The 19,907-nt window shown below is 43.1% G+C and overlaps 1 protein-coding gene across 1 annotated transcript in view; it reads left to right on the top strand.

Moving 5' to 3' along the window:
• Positions 1-18,893: 18,893 nt before the first annotated feature.
• tmtc2b (transmembrane O-mannosyltransferase targeting cadherins 2b) overlaps positions 18,894-19,907 on the top strand; it is an 81,297-nt gene continuing 80,283 nt past the window's right edge. The window contains exon 1 of the mRNA XM_084017775.1: positions 18,894-19,275. Within this exon, the coding sequence (XP_083873901.1) occupies positions 19,193-19,275 (83 nt within the window). The 5' untranslated portion in view covers positions 18,894-19,192. The remainder of the gene's footprint in view (positions 19,276-19,907) is intronic.

Below are 19,907 nucleotides of genomic sequence, written 5' to 3' on the forward strand. Positions count from 1 at the left end.
CGTCCGAGAGCAGCAGGCTGAATGCTGATACGCCATTTTAGATGTTACGCTAACACTGTGTAGCGGTTACGTGACGCAACACTGTCAAGCATCGTAGGTGTCCTATTTCTTCACAGGTAAATGAGAAGCTTGTACACTTGGTGTGCTCAAGGAATATAAAAGTCAGTGTCATTAAAAAAAATGGGGAAAAAATCATATTTATAAGGGTTACCAATACTCTCCTACAATCTAATCAGGATCACTTATTAGCAAGCTAACGCTAGTTTTGTTAGCTACAAATCAGTCAGACCTCAAACTTGCAGGTGGAAATTAAAAATCACTTTGCTGACTCGGAGCCTCGATGGCCGCCACCCAGTCCCGTGACCCGACACCCGGTGTATCCTGGTGGAGCACGCTATAGACGAGCTGTCAAACGTGCACTTATTGAGGCAGGCTTTGTGGGAGGCTAATACTGATGCACCAACCTTTTGCATGACATAAACAGACAATTGCAAAAATCCTTCTTTTCACTGCGGAAGATAAATTGTAATTAGGGAGCTTGAGACAAACTGTCTGTGAATCCGAGCGGATCAAAATCAGAAACACGTGAGCCCCCATATTGTAGATGATTTTGTGTAATTTAGCTTGTTTAGCAGAGGGTGGTGTGGGGCTCCAGCAGCACTCTACCAGATGTTGTTCTTTGATTCCGTGAAGTGATTATTAAAACATGCTTTTCCACCAGCGCTTGGTGGCTGATGTCAAAAATGTGTCTAATGAAACTGGGGTCTGGGTCGTGTTATTATTATTTATGTCATGAGGTTTATGTTTCCCGCGGAGGATACATGATTATCCGCACCGACAGTTCTGAGGTATTGTAGCTCAGGTAAAGGAACAGCTACTTATTTTTCATACATGCATATTTTAGAGTTATTAAACGTACCCGACTGACTACTGTCAGCTGGGACGTATTCATGCCAACAACTCTTTATTCCTCAGGTCACATATAAACCTTGTTGCTGGTGAAGAAAAGGTGAGTAGATTTGAAGATTTTACACTTGTTTTCCCTTTTCAACGACTATTGGTTTTCACGTATCCAGTGAATTATCTCAACATTTACTAGATGGATTCGGCCAGATGGCGATAAGTCTGTGGGGGAAGAAGGGCCTATATTTCTGGAATCATGGTGCAGCCGGCGGATACCTTTTCTTTTCCACGGGCTGCTCATTGTTTACAGTCCGATTAGAAACGTGAGGTGCAAGACTGGAGGTGGAGTTGTGAGACCACGTGTATGACCAGATAGTTTCTTTTCCCCTCAGCGTTCAACCAAAGCCCATTCAAACATGATTACTATGCAGACTCCAAAACGAAAACACCTCCGAAACCAAAGCTTTCCTTAGCATCAGTGGTTTCCAAACATTTTTTCCTTCTATAAATCGTACAACGTGGTTTCATCCATTTTATTGAAAATATAAACACATGTTAAACGGTGTTAATAGACCCTCTGAATCTTTTAATTTCATCGGTAAGACAAACCGAATGTAAGCCAGCCTTTTACATTAGATTCAACATTATAAGCAGGCTACAATTGTCAGAATGATACGAACATTCAGACTCCGTGTGGCTCGAGCCGGTCTTTGGAAATGACTGAGCTAAACCGTCTTCACCAGGCTGACCTCGGCAGGTTTTTTAGTGGGGTTTTTACTGGAGGAAAAGAGCATGTTTTTCTTTTGAATTTTTAATGACTCATCGATTTAATTCATCTGCAGTGAAAGCAGCGGGCTTGTCTCCACACTGGAAGCCACACCTTGATCACCTCGTTAAAAGTACCGTCAATACATTCACAACATAAACAGCAGGAGAGTTGTGTGATTTGAAACGGCTGTCTGTGGAGATTACGCTTCAGTAAGCATGACTCAGCAAAGAAAACATTACAGTTTGAATCCTACGAGCACGTCTCAGAGCCAGCGTGGATGGATACACACTAAAAAATGGTAGTGTATCTGTTCCATAAGACAAGCAAAGTGAAGGACATCAAAAACACCATCATCATCATCATCGACATCGTTCACGTTTACTGGCCCTTTAAACCAATTTCACGTGGATCAGCGTAACCATCACAGCCGTTATTGTTTCTCATTTTGAGTACAGTACATTCAGACCAGACTGCATTTTTTTGCAGGTCAGGTCAGATGTTTCACAATATGTATCTATGCTTCATTTTTACGGCTGATGCTCGTGGATTTCATTGGGTGGAATTTCCTCTCGGCTAATGCATTAAAGATGGTTAAGCTGCAACAAATCAACTCCACGGCTCGAAAAACTTTAATAGGCATCATTTTTTCATGTTACGACTGATATCGGGGTGGAATCGTGATTCGTCAACTGCTGTTTCGAACCTTTTTTACAACCCAATAAGGCTTAATATTCACATGGGAGTGATTGACGGTTCATGTTTGTGACAAGACGAAACAGCCACCTACCGCTTTTCTACATACATAATACACCCAAACGCTTTTGTTGACAAGCCAGCCTTAATGGGTGGGAGGGGACTACATGACATTGCCTCTGACACTGAGGGGATTCACCTCGTCACACAATCTCTTCATAAACAGTCACACCTGGGGCCCTTTGGTGTTTCCAAACCTGCTGGGAGTGAAGCGCTGCACCTCCTCCTGTGCATTCAAGTTCATACATTATCTCCCGCTCCCCGTGAAAGACGGCTGTGTGGGAGTACGAACGGCGAGCTGTGGAAGTGATGCAATGCCGCAGAGAGGTGATGGCTCCCACATGGCCTCTGATTTAAAGTCCTTCCTCCGTCTGCCGCATTGTTTGCACGTCAAATAGTCCTCTTCTTCGGGAATCGGGTCTCTTGGCAACAAACCGAGGGTCGCTCGGAGAAGAAAATTTAGAGCTTCGTGTTTACTTCATCCCTTTAAGTCTTGAATATTGCGCGAATGGGCTGTTATTGATTTAGCGTGTGTACGTTCTCTCTGGATGGATGTTATGATACCACAACTACTATAGATGTATCTTTCTCCAGCGGAAATGAAGCCTGACAGCAAGGGTCGTCTTTGCACAGCGCAGCAAACTGTTCAAACACAGCTGAATTACAGATGTTCCTTTAACTGTGTCCTGTGAGCTCGACAGTAATGGTGCATCCACATATCCAGCTTCTAGCCGTAGTGTCTAAATGACAGTAAGTGGATCCAGTAGTCTCAGATGCAAGGGACCGGCGCTGTCTGTCTGATTTACTGTCTGCTTCCATGCTGATGAGTATCTGCCCTTACATATGGTGAAAGAGCTGCATGGATAAAAATAAAAAGGAAATGTAGCTACAAAGTTAACTAAAAGCTTTCTGTACGACTGCTGTACTTAAGAACTTTATTTCTACTACGTTTTCTACCAATTATTACTACTTTTCACTGAATTTATTATCATGTGCGAGCTCCAGCAGTTCCACCAACGATCAATTTCCACTGTAAACTCCTCACATGGTCGTATTTAAACAACATTTAAGAGGTCAAATGATCCATTATTTCCCAAAACAAGGGAGCCACGTGGCATTTAATGACACTTGGAAATTACGTTCTACTTATTCACCTTCCGTTGAGATCGGGTTGCATGTAATATTTTAGTCACAGGGACAAAACAAGCATTTTTACTTAGCTAAAGCTAAACTACACTGAAGTGAGGTTTCTAATGCAGGACTTTGAATTGTAACAGAGTATTTCTACACTGCTGTATCAGTATTTTTGGAAGTTAAGGATCTGAATACTTCTACCGCTGCATAGTGGAGCAATTGGCAGCTAAAGAGCCAGATATTGTCCTGGAGTTGGTGGAGACCAAACACGGAGTAAAAAGGATGAAATGTCACATTTGAACTCAACAGCACACACACACACACACACGGACACAATGGAGATGTAATAAATGACATTTACAGTAATTACAGCAGCCATTGTAAACCCATTGGCACTACTTACTGCAGTCGCTCTCCGAGTGTCCTTTAAATGTCACCGTGGCGGTTCTGTCTGCGGGATACGACCTCCTACTTGAAGTGATGCATCCTGACGTCTTTCTTCTAAAATCAGATCTCACTTCAGGAGGCATCTTTTTGTCTGGCATGTATTAGCATATCATTTACATTCATTTGCATCTGCGTTTAGTCATCATGCCATTGGTCTCGTTCGTCAATATCTCCGTTATGATAATAATAATAATAATGTATAAATAAAGGAGGTGAGCTGCACCTGTCTGTCAGATGTGAGCTGAGCTGTTGCTTGCTTTTAATGAACTTTGTCTGAATGTGTGTTTGCTTTCTTTTATTTTTAATCTTTCACTCCCTGTTACTCGCCTTGCTGTTAAGAGATTTTATTGGAGCTATTTCTTAAACATAAAAAAAAAACAGTTGTTTTTCTAATTTGGGCGAACATCCCCTTTAAAATGTGGGTTACCATCATTATTAAGCTGATTTAAAGACATAAACTGCTCAAAATGTCATGCTTTAATTCTTTATATTGACAAATTTGCGGAAGGTTGGCTTTGTTTGCAGATCGTTTTTACATTCTGGTCGAAACACTACCCAGTTGTAACATTTGCTCCATTCCATTATCCTTTAACGCTTATTTTCCATATCTTAGACTGCAGAGACCAGCTGAAAGTGTCCTGTATCTTTTGTCCGGCGTCCCCGTGTCCATCCGTTCCACTGCAGGCACCTTTAGACATTCATGTGTCAACACAGCTCCACTTTCTCCAAAAGCTCTCACCTTGGATAGCGGTTTTATTTATACGACAGTTCAGAGGCGTTGTTTTTGAGCAGCAGTCTCACATTCTTGCATGTGTTCCTTCCTTACTTCCTGGTGCATCGCCAGAACCTGCACCTGTTTGCTTTTCATGAATAATATGAAACACCGAACTGCGAGCCGTCAATGTGAAATATTGCTCTCGATACGAAGGTAAGCGAACACCTGCCTGACTCCGCACCGAACTGCCAGTTACTCAAACCCAACGGCCCGGCGTCGGGCTGAGCTTACGGAGTCGAGCTCTTCTTTGAAAAGTGGAAACGTGATGCCTGGCTTTGCAGAGCTTTCCACTCCTAAGTCATCTCACTTTCTGCTGCCCCTCCCTTCTGGTTCGCTGTCTGCAGTGGCTGTAGAGCCTCGCATGTGTGCACTGTAGGCTACTTGTATTTTATAATGTAGAACATCTAATGCGTGTGCACAGACAGGCCTATGTTTGCACAATGAGATAAACCCGGGGTGATATCATGCTCGGGCTCTCGTAAGCGGGACTTGTGCGAGTGAGGTCAATGCCTGAGAGAGAGGGGTTTTGTGTGTGGAGAGTGTGAAGATGTGCTCCAGATGGCTGCGTGGTGGAGATTTATGGATGAACAGTGGCTTTGTAATGTGAGCATGTGGGACAGGAGAGAGAGAGAGAGAGAGAGAGAGAGCTCGGTAACCGCCACTTCCACATTTCGACGAGTCCGCCTCCAGGTCTGCCTGGGACTTCATTTGATTGCCTGTCCCTAAACTAGTCTCTGGGACACTGGGAGCGGGAAAAAGAAACACTTCTGGCAGTGATTACAAATTCAGTGAGAAATAAATCCAGCCATATTCTACAGCCTCGCTTCAGTTGTTTGGAGTGAATTTTACGGTGCCACTGTGGAGCACTTTCTTGTCTGCAGTCCTAATTCAAGTGCCCAAAACAATATGCCTGCTTTCTTGCTTTCTCCTCCTTTCTCAATCTCTCCTGCAGGAGGTGCTGTTTTTCTGCTACCTTCCATGTGGACAAACCCCCTCATCCTTATCATCAGAAGGACTTAGCCAGAGGCTAATTGCTTTCTCACAGGCCCTTGGTCCACACTTTCTGGGATGGCGCATATGGGTGGAGTGTGTTGAGTCCAGCCGGCCTACCACTTCTAAAGGAGAGCGGCTGCATGAAGAGAGAGACGGGGAAAAAAAGAAGCCTTGATGAGATTAAACGCTTCAAGATGTTTGCATGTTGGTTTAAAGCCGAGAAAGAGAGGGAGAGAGAGAGAGAGAGAAGGGGCCATTTGGGGCATTGCATTGTCACATCCTGTTGATTGTGTGTGCGCTCGCCCACTCTCTGATAGTCACGCAAAGCGTGCAGATATACAATAACAATGTCCTTGTGCGTCCGGCAGTAGTAACACACTCCATCACTGCCTCCACATGCAGATAGAAAGGAAAACTTTCTGAATATTGGAAGAGATGCGCTTGACAACGTTTGCTGGAACCCCCAAAAAACAAGCCTTTATGGGAAGTGGAGAACTTGTTGCACAAATAGAGTGGAAAATTAGTCCTATTGGCCGCCACAGGCCGTGAGCATCTTAAACACATTAGTTACCTGCTCCAAGGACATAAAAAGTTTCCGTGTCATATTAGCACATGGCACATTCACTCATGGTTTCAAAGCGATGAGTCATGGGTCCAAAACAAACTAATTTTATGCACGCAACGCAACACGCTGCACACTTATGGACACAGCCTGAGGCGAGGCCCCGTGTCCTGATTTGTGACCGGCCGAAGCGCCTCCAAAATAGCAAGCCTTTGTATTCACTGTACAAGAAGTTCATTACCCCTCTTCGTTCCAGGAAAAAAAAAAGGGGGGAACTAGAATGACTTCTTTGTGCTTGGTTCTTGTAGCGTTATTGCATGCTGAGTGTGAAAATGGCTTTTTTAGAGCATAAGGCTCAGACTGAGTGGCAAGCCCAGGACAGCAACCACAGCTGTCAGAGGAACATAAAGTCCAGGGGAAGCACTTGCTTGAGGCACCTACATGAGCCCGACCATACAGGAGACTTTTAGATTGTGTAAAGGGGCTTCTTTGTCACTAGTTAACAACAGAAAATGACTATTAGCTGCTACTTGGCAGGATACACTACCAACAGGGTCAATACTTCTAATTCCACTGAGCTGTATTCACTGAATTTCACCACACATCGGCTGGTTTACTAGAGCGATTTGATCCCGGCACAACAATTTTCTGTGATTTAATTGCAATCAACGGATTAAAAAAAGGATTCCAAAATGCCTACATAATGATGACATTTGTAAAAAGTCCAAAGTCATGGTTTGTTAGGTCTGTCCTCGATTCGCCTAATTCATGCATTAGCATCATTCATGTCATTAACATCAAAGGTTTGCTTTGTTTTGGCGAATACACCTTAAGGTTGCGTGTCCAGCAAACATTTTGTTACACTTGTTATATAAACTATATTTCTGTCACGCTAAAGCAACATTGTATCATCGTGTCACAAAGCTATGCAATATTATGTTTGAAAGGGTATTTGCTTACTACAGCAACTTGCAAACATATAGCTCACATTAGCTCGCGAACAGCTAACTCAGATAGCTCCATAGAGATTGGAGGCTAAATGAATCCCTTGACATGATGAAATCTAATGTTAAGCTAGCTACAAGCATTTTGTTAGTGTTTCAGCACTTGTTGCATATTTTGACACCGATTATTATTTTTTTCCCACTGATGGCAAAGTACGACATTTCACTCTATGGAAGGTTACACCATATTATTGTTTTACTTTCATTTATTTAATTATCATCAACATCTCATTTTAATTAGAGTTTAGGGGTCAAACCAAAACCATTACAAAATGCCGAAAAACAGAGTGTCCACATTTTGACGTTGGAAAAACATTCAGTTTTATTTCATTAAAGTTTATTTATTATTTTTCCTCCTATCATGAAAACAATTTGTTAACCTGAACTTTGCGTAACCTGCTCCAAATAATTGCAGCAAGAACGGAAATATTTCTTGGATGATTTGTTGTACAATTATCGATGAAAAATTCATGGCTGATCCACCCATTGATCATCATTATCATCATCATCATCATCATCATCATCATCATCATTAACCTGATAATGCTTCCACGCATGCAAACTCTGGAATTCACAGCCTGCCGTTAGTATTCACAGCAACAATCCCAGTGATGAATTAGCATCACTCAGACTTCTACAGCAAACTTGCCAATTTACAATCTATCTTTAAAGGGCAGGTTACACTAAATGAGAACCAATACGTGTGAGGATAGTTCAATCTAGTCAGACGTGTCTGCTTTTTGGCTTAATGGTTTAGGTTGCGTTTGTCGCCATGGTGACCTTTGTTAGAACTCTAAATCATCACAGACTCTGGGGGTAGCTCTCGGAAACACTGAGAGAATGTGATTGTCTGTCTGATCTTGTAGTTCAGAAAACATGTTAATGTTAAAGCGGTAGCCTCCTCCAACGTTTTATTATTACACTTGCTCAACGTTGGGACGGAAAAATAATAGCAGCTGAGGCCGAGACATCCTGGCTTTTCGCCGAGCTCCAAAAAATGTTGGATCCCACAATTCCCATAATGCAACAAAACTTTCATTAAATCCTACTGACATCATCAGCGTTTTTAAGATGAGAAGAGATAAGATGAGATAGTCCTACGGCTTGGAAATGTACAAAGGACACACACACCCAATATAAACACAACGGATCGTTAATGCATTGTGAGCAATTGTGGGTGCATTTGTTTGGAGGATAGTAGTCGATCCAAGAAATGAAATATGATCAGTTAACACAACACCGCAGGTCTTGTTGGAGCTGTTTGCACGGCTTCCAGTATTGAGGAGAAATGTGGAAATGATATTAAGTCATAAAAGATGTCACTCTTCATTCTTGAAGGTGAATTCGGAGCATATCTATTGCCTCCACCTGGAGCCGGCTGAGTCGGTGGGAAGCAGCTAACGGTGTTTACCTGAGAGGGTAGCAGAAGGTGGCCGCTATGTTTCCAGGACGATGCCATGGGTCGGCCCACATGTCCTGCATGGTAGAGAGACCTATTCTCTGCTCAGACATTACTTAAGTACATCTTTACATTTCAAATAGCTTAATGCCGTGAATCCCATATATAGAACCTTTAAGTGATTAGCAGGTGCATCGCTCCAGCAAAGCCTCTACAAATGATACAGAACCGTCTAAAGCTTGCAACTTCATTGATCAAAAGGCAGTAAGTTTCGTCCTGACCTGGATCTGTTGAAACCGTTACGGACATTGTCCCATCTGTGCTCTTGTGTCTCTACGCTGCTGGACGAAAGATCAGAAACTTTCCAGCGGTTTATAATAAAAATTAAAATCCACTTACAGTTGAAGACGGTTGGTTCAGTCCATCTGAGGGGGAAAGTCCCCGTGGGAAATTCCCCGATGTTACCTCAGCGGGCAACTCACTATCACGTTATGTGCATTCTGGGTGCACGTTGATATCGTTTGCATGGAATGTAACCTTTTAAAAAAAATAGTTGCAGGGTGATGTTTGTATGTGTGTGTGTGCAAATTGTGAACTTTATTGAACATAAAATTGAATAAAAGGAACTGAAACCTGGTTGATCTCAGGACATAAAAAAAAGCTTAAATTCTTCCTTGAATCGCTTCCAGATGCCCCAGACAGAAAGTAAACTCAACAAACACAATCTCCCCGCCCCCGAAAATGAAACGTTGCAGAAAAACGTCCAAACACCATCAAACCGCTGTGTATCGCCAGTCAAAATATTTTCCTCGACATCGTCCACATCTGTCCCCGCCCGTGTCTGCCGCGCCCGGCTGCACCGCTGAAAGGATGTGCAGATTAAAGGGCCCATTAGAGCGTCAGTGACACTGTATCCTATATCACAGGGCAGTGTGGTGGAATCCTGAGTAATCCTAGTTGACGATATAAACAGTTTGAAATATCGCGGCGCCCACGAAGCGCAGACGAGGACAAAAGGCATCATTATGCGTGCGGAGGGATTTCGCTTGTGGTCATTATTTGTGATATGAGGCTGCAGAGCTGCCGCATCAGAGCACTCTCTGTAATTTTAGATGGGAGTTGGAACCATTTTTCCCCTCTGCTTATTATCTCCCAGTCTGTGCACGACGGACTCAGCACTTTTAAACGCGTTCTCTAGTTTTACGACAATTTACCCGCCTGTCACTGATTCAGCCCTGATAAACAATAACTTATCGCACCGGTGCGGTCTAATATCTGCTGCAGGGAACACATGTAAAGCTGATTTTCATTTGTAAACACTAGGCTTGGAGATGGACTGCTTGCCAGTTTGTGGGCAGTGGGAATAATGGAAATCAGCATCTGCTGCACCCCCATTCTTTTTCAGTGAAACCCAGAAATTATGATGGTGGAAAATAGCCTGTTGTAACATTTAGTTAGAGCTGTGCAATGCACCGAAAATAGCAAGGGACTGAGTTGAAAAACACGTTCTGAATCACATTAAATCGTCTCCCAATCTACGAGTTTCGCACGTTACTGCACATGAAACATTTAAATCCAATTCCACTGTTGGATGGAAAATATGTCAACGCTGCTTGTGGCGTTCGGAGGCTTTGTTTGGGATCTGTCATCTCCTCCGTGAGCAGCAAACATGGCTGAACCCGAGAGCTGTTGTCCACAGCTCGTGATACAAAAAAACAGACACAAAAAAAGCATTGAGGCCAGACTCGTCAGATAAGATTTGATAGTTTTTACAAATGAACGCATGCACCATTTTTGGGACTTTCACGTTGCAGTGGTCACATTTTCATAGCAGCCCAGCTCAGCTCTGCTGTGACTGAGATCTGTCATCGCGGTCCACGATGGCGCTCGTGGAGCACGCCGTCACGTGTCACTTCCATTCAGTCGAATCTGGCACTTTTCATCTGTGAACAAGCTGAAATGGTATTAGAGGGTGTTATATTTGATCGGGGCCCTGAGTGGTGTGCATTACTTAGATAATGTACATTCATGCCAAAGAAAAAGGACAAAATCGTTGCAATATGTCTCTAAATCCTTGAATTAAATCTTCGACACGTGAACCTTATGAAGTAGGAAAACGGCTGATTTTTTAACCGTTTCTGCTTGATGTGCTTCATCCCGCTTGTTTGTTTCTGTTTCTCTCGTCTCTGTTCTGCCATTCATCTAATGACATTATTACCAGTGTAAATGATGTCGGTTTACTCTGATGTCTAATAACACATAATCCCCTCCAACCACATTACATGGGTAAATTACAGCCTAAGTGCAGTTTTGTTAGAGTTTACTGTGCGTCTCCTCCGCATCAATCCGGTCAGAAATCCCATGGTGTGTGGTTCCACTTCAACCATGTGAATATATCTGGCTCTGAACACTGCTGGAGCTGAGAGGGGGAAAAAAGAAAGGCGAACAAAAGGAAAAGTTTGGAGCCACTTGCTTTCCCCCCGCTTGCCTGTTGTCTTCACCACCGAAGCGATTCCGCTTCGTAGAAAAGCAACGAGAGCGGCCCAGCTACAATTTGTCAACGGCGTTGTCGTCTCCGAAGAGGGAGCGGGGAAGCGAGGCAGAGCGACAGGGAGATCAGGAGAGGGTTCGCCAAAAGAGAAAAAAGGCCAGGAAAGAGAAATAGTGGGAGAAGAAGGGGAAGAACATTTGTATGCAAGGCTTAGCTTTGGCACATTAGCATTCAGTGACTAGTCACTCTCGGCTGTGTGCTCACCCCCACTATAAATCAAACAGCATGTTTACAGCGGAGGAGTGCACCGACGGAGGAGTTATTGCCGAGGCACGGTGCACCACGGGTCCACACTGGGAGCTTCACATTTGATTTTGGGTTTTATGTGTGAAAGCCTGCAGCCGAAGCCGGTTTCCTAATGCTAACGACGTTCAGGAGAAATATCTAAATCGATATGACCGAAAATTGGCATCCGACAGACAATGTAACCCACTTTTTTGCCAGAAACGTCTTCCAGGAAATCATGTAAATTGATGTTTGACAGAATCTTATCGTTGTTCATGCAGAGATTAGGGAAGGCTCTCAGTCCGTCCCGCTGTTCCTCCGAGCCACTGAAGGGATTTTGACTAAACATCAGAGAGTTATTGGTGTTCAACGTAACATTAGCTGCATGTGTGGTGCTACTGAAGTGGCTCCGTTGAACACTTAAACCTACAATAACAGATTTGTTTTTTTGGTCACTTTGGATTGTGGGAAAATCCCATTATTATCAATTTTTCAGTGGATATGGCAAACGTTTGGAGTTTTGTTTCTGGTCTAATTTTAGCTCTGTTTTTGGTCTCCACCAACTCCAGAGGGAACAAAATGGCTCATTAGCTGCTTTGTTTACCAGCTAGATGCTAACGGTGCTGAACAGGTAGCGTACGCTAGTAGCCATGAATGAAAGACAACGCTACAGGAGCTTCGAGAGAAAACCAAAAGAGCGAAGTTGAGGGTAAAAAAAAGGTAAAATAAATCAAAACAATGAGCTGAAAGATGCTAAAAAAAACCCTCCGTAGAGCTGTGGTGAACCCACACAAGTGTTTTTGCTTAATTTGACTCATAACAGCTCTTCTCAGAACTTTGACTTGTTATTGGTGAATTTTATTCTTATATAAAAAATGGAAAAAATCTGGTCTTTCTCAAAGAAGACACTTTAATGTGTCAAACTATGAAAAGCACATGTGTAAACAATGCAATAATTCATTGTTGACATGTCAAAATGTCTGCTATAAAAAAATCTAAATCTGTTTTGTTTTTCTTGGTTGTACTTTTAGTAGCTGGTAATTCATGAACATGTTCCCTTATTCCCTTCCTCTGGTTGTCGATCGATGTCATCTGCAAGAAAACGCCGCTTCCTTCAAACTCCTGCCAAACTGCAGCCGAGCCAAGAGACTCATGACCGGCGACCGTGTAATTCTGTCTTAGTCTGTCTCAGGACATGACATCAAAAAATACACAATTCCTTAACATCAACAAGACCTTTCGCTCGCAGTTAGCCCTCCGCTGGTGTGCACTTACCAGAGGAGCTGGAGGAGGAGGAGCAGGCAGGAGGAGACCCGGTTCCTGACGTTTAAAGGATCCCCTCGGCTCGGCTCGCCTCTGCAGAACACATTAACCCCGGATCGGCTGCGGTTCTCATCAGAGGGGGGCCAAATGTTACGCATCGAAAAAACATCGAAGACACGCTGGTTATTGTGTGTGTGTGCATCACACACAACCTGTTTTCTGCACCCGTTGTGAGTGGGACACATTCAGGGAGCTGTGTCTTCATTAAAACAGCTGTAAACATCCTCTCGTGGCACATATTTACGGGGAGAAAGAGACGAGCTGGCGAAGCTCAAGCACTCCGGCGGGTCTCATTAAAATGATCATTTATGTCGCAGGTTGTTGCTTCGGATCAAGACCCGCTTTTAACAGATAATCATCAACTACTTTTATTTCGTGTGGAACTTGAAATATTCCTGTATCACTCGTGTTTTAACAAGCGGCGTGTTTTATTCCAGTCATTCATGGACCAAGGCAGCGTTTTATTGGCTCTTAGGGTACGAGTGAGAAGTGTATACCTTCCAAGAAAATCATCATGCATTCTCCATATCTGGAGGATACGCTGAAGGGGGGAAAACAAAGGCTTAGTGCAGCAGAGGGTGATTTTGCTCTGCGAGAAGCGTCCTCTGTGTTGCTTTTAAAAGGTTGCTGAAGGATCCGGCTCTAATGTGCGGTGGGGTTTTGGAAGGTTACAGAGGCAGAGGTTAGGAATAACAGGGGTTTCAACGATTTGTCTCTGGGGTGGAGACGTTGATTCATCCGTGGAAAGACCTTGCTCCGGGTAATTTCATTATGCAGATGAGTACGAGTGCTCCCCGTGGCTGGTGACCGAGCTGAAAAGGAGGCGGGGCGGCGTGCGGCTGGTATATAATCCATACACTTGTGGGAGAGCACGCCTCCTGATCAGTTGACGTTATACCCTCTCCTCTGGTGTTTTATCGGGGGAAAATAGCATTCTGAAGAAAGCCACAGCATTCCTCTGACAATGCCTACGTCTGTATAGCATAAACAGATGGGAGTTCTTGGCCGCGCCACCGGCCTTAACTTTACTCCGAGATCTATTGTTGTCATTTATAGCACTGCTGCTGCTGCTGCTGCTGCTGTGTTGGCATTTTCCTCCCGCCGAGAATTTGGTGCTTCATCAAAAAGAGTTGGAAATAACTGATTTAATATAACAGGCTTCATACAGCGTGTTGAAACGCGCCATGGAAACTCGTTTTTTTTTGTAGACGATTCCTTGTTTTTTTTCTGTTCTTGCAGGCAAGTTTTTATTGTTCTCCTTCATTCTGTCTCCGTGCCATGAATAATCACCCCTCCCTCGTGCCGTTTAACCATTTCTGCTGTGAAAAGTGTGCGCCGATGCTTCCCTCCATGTTGCACACGAACGGTTAACAGTGCAAATATATGCTGAATTCTCTCCTACTTATCAGTTGAGGTGGCGGGTGATGTGTGGGTAAAAAAAAAAAAAAAAAAATCAAAGTAATTCATCCAACAACTTACTCACTCCAGCTTGCTTTCATTTTGGCAAATAACAAGAATCCGCCTCAGAACTCATGACTTAAAATAGAAAAGACAGCGTTGGTTCCCTTCCACGCCGAAGATCAAGACTTTCCCTCTCTGCTTAGACTTGCGAGAGAGACAGCGGCGTGGTTGCCGCTGCGGGGGGGCATCAGGGTTCAAAGCGAGGCCCGGGCGGTGCTGATGGACTCCTAAGATGGTGGAGGTGACTGAAGAGAGAGAAAAAGTAGTGCAGCCTAAAAACCTCGGGCTGTTTATCACTGATTTAGAAAGGTTCGAGATGTTTTTCATGTATTTCCAATCAACTTATGACCGCTCTGGTAAACACAAGATTTAAAAGTGGTGCTTTTATTTTGTTATCATGTGATGAGTGTTAGTTGAGTAAGAACGTCAGCCCAAATCATGCAGTTGGGCTGCTTCGATTATCCAGTTGATTCTCTTCATCTCAGGATTTAATTGCTTTTTCAAATTGGAAGGTTTACTCCTCTACGCTCCGTCGCCGACGCTGAGATGTGATACGTTGATCCGGATATCACCACCAGGCAGTTTGAATCTCACAAGACCTGCCTTTATTAGCTGGTCCATCAAACGTCCCCACGCTGTTAATGGACCTGCCTCTGAATAAGACAAGCTGACTATCTAATGAGGAAGAGACAAATGATATTAATGGAAACGCCACCGCGTCCCGTTTGACGGACTTGCTTCTTCCACCTCCGCTCTCTCCGAGGCTCCATCGGCTCTGAAGGGAAAAGTAATTTACAACGATAGTTCGCTGCTGAGTAAGCTGATGAATATTGGAGCCTCACACTAATGAGCTTGTGTTTTTTTTCCAGTAGCTTCAGGTTGGGGACCCCGGATCACACGTCACATCTTCCCTCGATACGTCAGTCCCACCAAAACAGCCACAAAGTCCATTTAAGCCTCTTGGCTTCGTGCGAAGCCGTACTTAAGAGAGCCTGCGTTAAGCATCACTTTCTGTTTCACCACACTTTCTTCTTCGTTTTTTTTTTTTCCCATGCAGAAGTGATTTGGCCCTCAGACGTGGGTCTGAACCTGTAATTATCTAACAGCCAGAGCAGTGTCCCTGTAATTCTTTCAAACCGTCCGACGTTCAGGGAGGTCTTCCTCTGTCACACACATCAGGCTCGAAGCCCCCCCGACCCCCCGTCGTCTGCCTCCTTCACCCACACACGTACACGTGTTTTCACTTTGGTGGACACCCTACATGTGTGAAGCCGAGAACTTATCTTAGCTTATCTTTATCATGCACAGTCGCCCCGGTTCCCTGCACAGAAGCTCCAATATACATACTTTTAACGGTAAATTAGACTCTAAAATAAATACTTAACAGAGAACATGTGAGGATCCAGAGGTCGGTGGTGGAAGAAGTATTCAGATTGTGTTTTTAGGTAAAAGTATATGCTTATGGATATTCCATGCAAAATATCAAGTATCGTCATGCAGCAGAAATGGCCATGTGAGGGTTTTATTATTTTATATATTTGTTGTATTATGTTATTGCCTTGATTATTGACACTTTATTGACTCCCATAATGAAGAAATATTCTACTTTTCACTCCACTTAATTTATTTCAAAGCAGATTACGACTTTACATAACATATGATGAGCTCATGAAATGATGATGAAACGATTAGCTGATTCATCAATTAGTTGATTGACATAAAATAAATCTAAATAAATTCACTGAGTCATAAGTTTAATACATTTTTCAGTCAACATTTCACAGTTCTAGCTTCTGAAATCAGGATGTTCTGCTCTTCAGAATTTCAAATGACGGTAAAGTGAAGACTTCTAGGAAGAAGACTATTGATTGGACAACATCGCTGCAAATTCATCAGTATAAATAATTAAATGAGATAATATAAAATAATATAAGAGTCACAAAGGCCACTTTTAGGTATCCAGTACTTCTATACTAATTCATTGTTTTATTATGACATATGTTCATTGCAGGTGCATGTGGTATTTTTTTTTTTTTTTTAGTTTAGGAAAGTGTCTGAATACGTCGTCCACCACTGCTCCACATGTTTTGTATAAAATATCTAAAGAATAGGGCTGCCACTACGGATTGTTTCCATTCTTAATTATGTTCATCAAAATCATGAAAAAAAATGTAAAACTAAAGCGCAAAACAGAAAGATATGGACTTTGTTCCAAATGATGAGCTGGAACGAGGGAATGTTTGGCATTTTTGCGTGAAAAATGACTTAAATTATCAATTAATTGTCAATTACTTATCAGTTGGCAGGTTTCTGTCCGTCTACTTGTCATTCAAAGAAATAGTTTCAGCTTGCAAAGTACAGTATTTCCCTCAGAAATGTATAAGAGTAGAAGTATACATGAAAATACTAAAGTACAACCTCAGAAATGCACTCAGGTACATTACTAGAGTAAATGTACTCCTTGAAGCTTTAAACAGGGAGACAGTGTAACACATGTAAATGCTTTGAACTGCACAGGAACACAAGGTCGGATCATTCGTGTTTGGGTATTTAATAGTCCACAGTTGTAGTCCAGAAGCAAATAATCAGTGTAATTAATTCCTGAAAGTTGCTACATGGTAGTGTCCTGCTGCCGTCCTGTGAAAGGCTGCATTGAAGTCTGCTCCGACAGATGGGGTCTGTCTATTCAAACAGCCCTGAATCAATATGCAGTCGGCCAGACCGCATGCTTTGTCCGTGGAGCACTTTGACAATTATTTTTTCTCTCTCTCCTTTGCTGCTGGTCTCTCACTTCTTAATATTATGCAAAAGTTGTGAACAATGGAAGACTTTGATTAAAATATGTTGTGTATTGTTATTTTTTGGAATTTAAAACATGTTGTTCATCCTGAAATTCAGGATACAGGATGCAATCTAGAAAAGTTGAATGGGGCTAATAACAGACAATGGAGCTACATATCATGGAAAATAAAAAAAAAAACAGTAATTTTTATTATTTACTCTATGGATTATCATTTTTATTAAAGGACAATGTATGTAGTACAGCAGACTGAAGTGCCTCCTTGCAGACATCATGCACTGTGAGCCCTCTACTGGTCACTGTGCGGCCAGCTACTCATTTTTTAAGCCTGCTCAACCCTAAAGCAGAAGGCAATTACTGGAATGACACTGACGAGACGTTTACTTGCCAGTGTGATGAACATGTCACATATTCTCCACATCAATGAAAGGAAAATATGTTTTTCCATGTTTTACCAGACTTCTTTTTTATCAAAGTGGTCAGAATCTAGTCAGTGGGCTGACAGAAACCCGCTCCCAAAACTGTGGTTTTCTACTAAAAGCCGACTATAAAGTCACTTCAAATAGACAATGTTGAATCTTCCATCTTTTTTTTAATTTTTTTTTTTAACAGAAGCCAAACGTACAATGGTCTTTTCATAGCTGCTGTTTTCTGCAGCTGTTATCATTTATGTTTGGTTTATTAAAGCCAGATCAGCTTTAGAATAAAAGTGGTTTGATTCACTCAGATCACAACACACGTGATTGCAATGCTGTTGCTGTAGCCTCGGGGTTCAATTTAAAATACAATATAATAATCATCATAATAAGGGATAAGTGGTTACATACAATAATGTACTCTATACTGTAGTTGAGGGGAGTGACCACTATGATGGGAATAATATTCCACTCATTAAGGTGGCATAGATAATTAAACTAAATAAAACATTCATGATTCTACTCCAGACATTCGTAATACCCACGTGAATCATTCCTAGATGTCCCTGAACGTCACTCGGAGGACCACCTCATCGTTATGGACAACTGTTAGTGGTAGTAAACGACCCTTACCAGCGGGTCTCAGCATCAGTAGATCTATCCACATCCCGGAGGTTGGGCCGGTGCGCATGCGCCCAAAATCTCTCAAACCACATGCGTTTGGATCACGACAGCGTCAACCAACCAAAGACACCGAGAGCGGGAGCGGAAGTGAATCAGATTATTTTCAGTATAAAAGCACGAGAGTCCGGCAATAGAAAAACACAAACGTGTAGAGTGTTGTTGAAATATAAATACGTTTATTTATATATTCTTCATATACTGTATGCATACTATTCAATGTGTGTTTGCAAATTGCTGTGTTTATGTGAGCAAATAACACGTGAAATGTCAAAATTAGATAATGCAGAAACGGATGGAGGACTTAAAATGTGGGACAACGTGATGCATTCACGTACACATGGCTGGATTATGTCCAGTCATAAATCATACTTTTTTTTATTTTTTTTTAAAGTTTCTGTTGGGTAGCATGGTATTTCTGTTATAGCCTACAACTTTAAAACAACTTCACGTTATATTTAATTTGATTTAATTGAACTAATTTTGCTGGTATAGCTTTATTTTGAAAGTTGAACCGGAAGTTGCGGGCGCCAGCGTGGCCGACTTGAACGCGGCGTCGCCTCGCCGACGTTGATCCAGCAGCAGCGGCCGCTGAGCAGCATCAGAGCGCTGATCCTCCTCCAGAGTCGGGAAGGCGTGCTGGTGCTCGCTGTCACTGATTCCCCGTAAACGCCGCTCGCGTTTTTTTTTTTCTTTCGTGCTCAACTCGCCGCCGGGACGAGCAGCTCCGTCTCGCGCCCACGACAACATGGGTTAGAGAGAAAGCCGCCTATGGATTATCCACTTTGTGCACTTCCTCGAGGATGATGATGATGATGATGATGATGATGGGGGGGAAGAAGAAGCGGACTTGTTCTCGCAGAGGCGTCTTGACAAAGACGTGGGGACTGAGACGGGAATAGGGCTCCTCTCTCTCTCGTCTTTTGCATTCTTTTTTATTTATTTTTTAAAATATATTTTTATTTTATTTTTCCCGCGTGTGTGCGAGGCAGAGAAATGTTTGCAGAATTGCTGTGCGGCGCCGTGGCTCTGGTCCTGTACGTCAACACTCTGGGCGCCGATTTCTGCTACGATGACAGGTACCTTGTTTGAATGAGTGACGGAGAAGCTCCGTGTAAGTGACGTCGCCGCTGTTTATTCTGCACACGGGCATAAACGAGGCTTCTCCATCCATCATGTGGCCGCGTTTCGGTGCACCAGCGGCGGCAACGCTGGTCCATTAACACGAGCAGGCAGGGATTCATCAGCAGAGGGATGAAACAGAAACTTGGACACCACTGTTGCATTCCTATGTTTTTTTTGGTGTTTTCTTTCCTCCTGTGTTACATTCCTGCAGCCACCTTCCCAGCATCGCTGTGTTTTCCAGCAGTGTGCTTGGATGCTCTAGGAGTCTCTCCAGAGTCTGGACTTGCTCTCAAGTTTTGTGCCGAGGAAATAATTGATCTCAGGAGGAAAAAAAAAGTCTCCTCAACCCCAAAGCGGAAAGAGTTCCCCAAAGTGCAGCCTGCCTTCAACTTTTCTGCAAAGTCTTTTCATTAAATTGCATAAAAGTGGGCAGCACTGCTCCACAGAGATCCATCGGTTTGGGGTTCAGCCCGGCTGCATGGTAAGCTACGTGACGGCTGGATGGTTGTCGGAGCCCTCGGGCTCACTTATGCACCATCGGAGCCTGGATGTGGGTCATCGTCCTGTCACTGTTGCTGCCACTTTG

Source organism: Eutrigla gurnardus (genome assembly GCF_963514095.1).
Source record: "Eutrigla gurnardus genome assembly, chromosome: 9".
NCBI classification, from domain to species: Eukaryota; Metazoa; Chordata; class Actinopteri; order Perciformes; family Triglidae; genus Eutrigla; species Eutrigla gurnardus.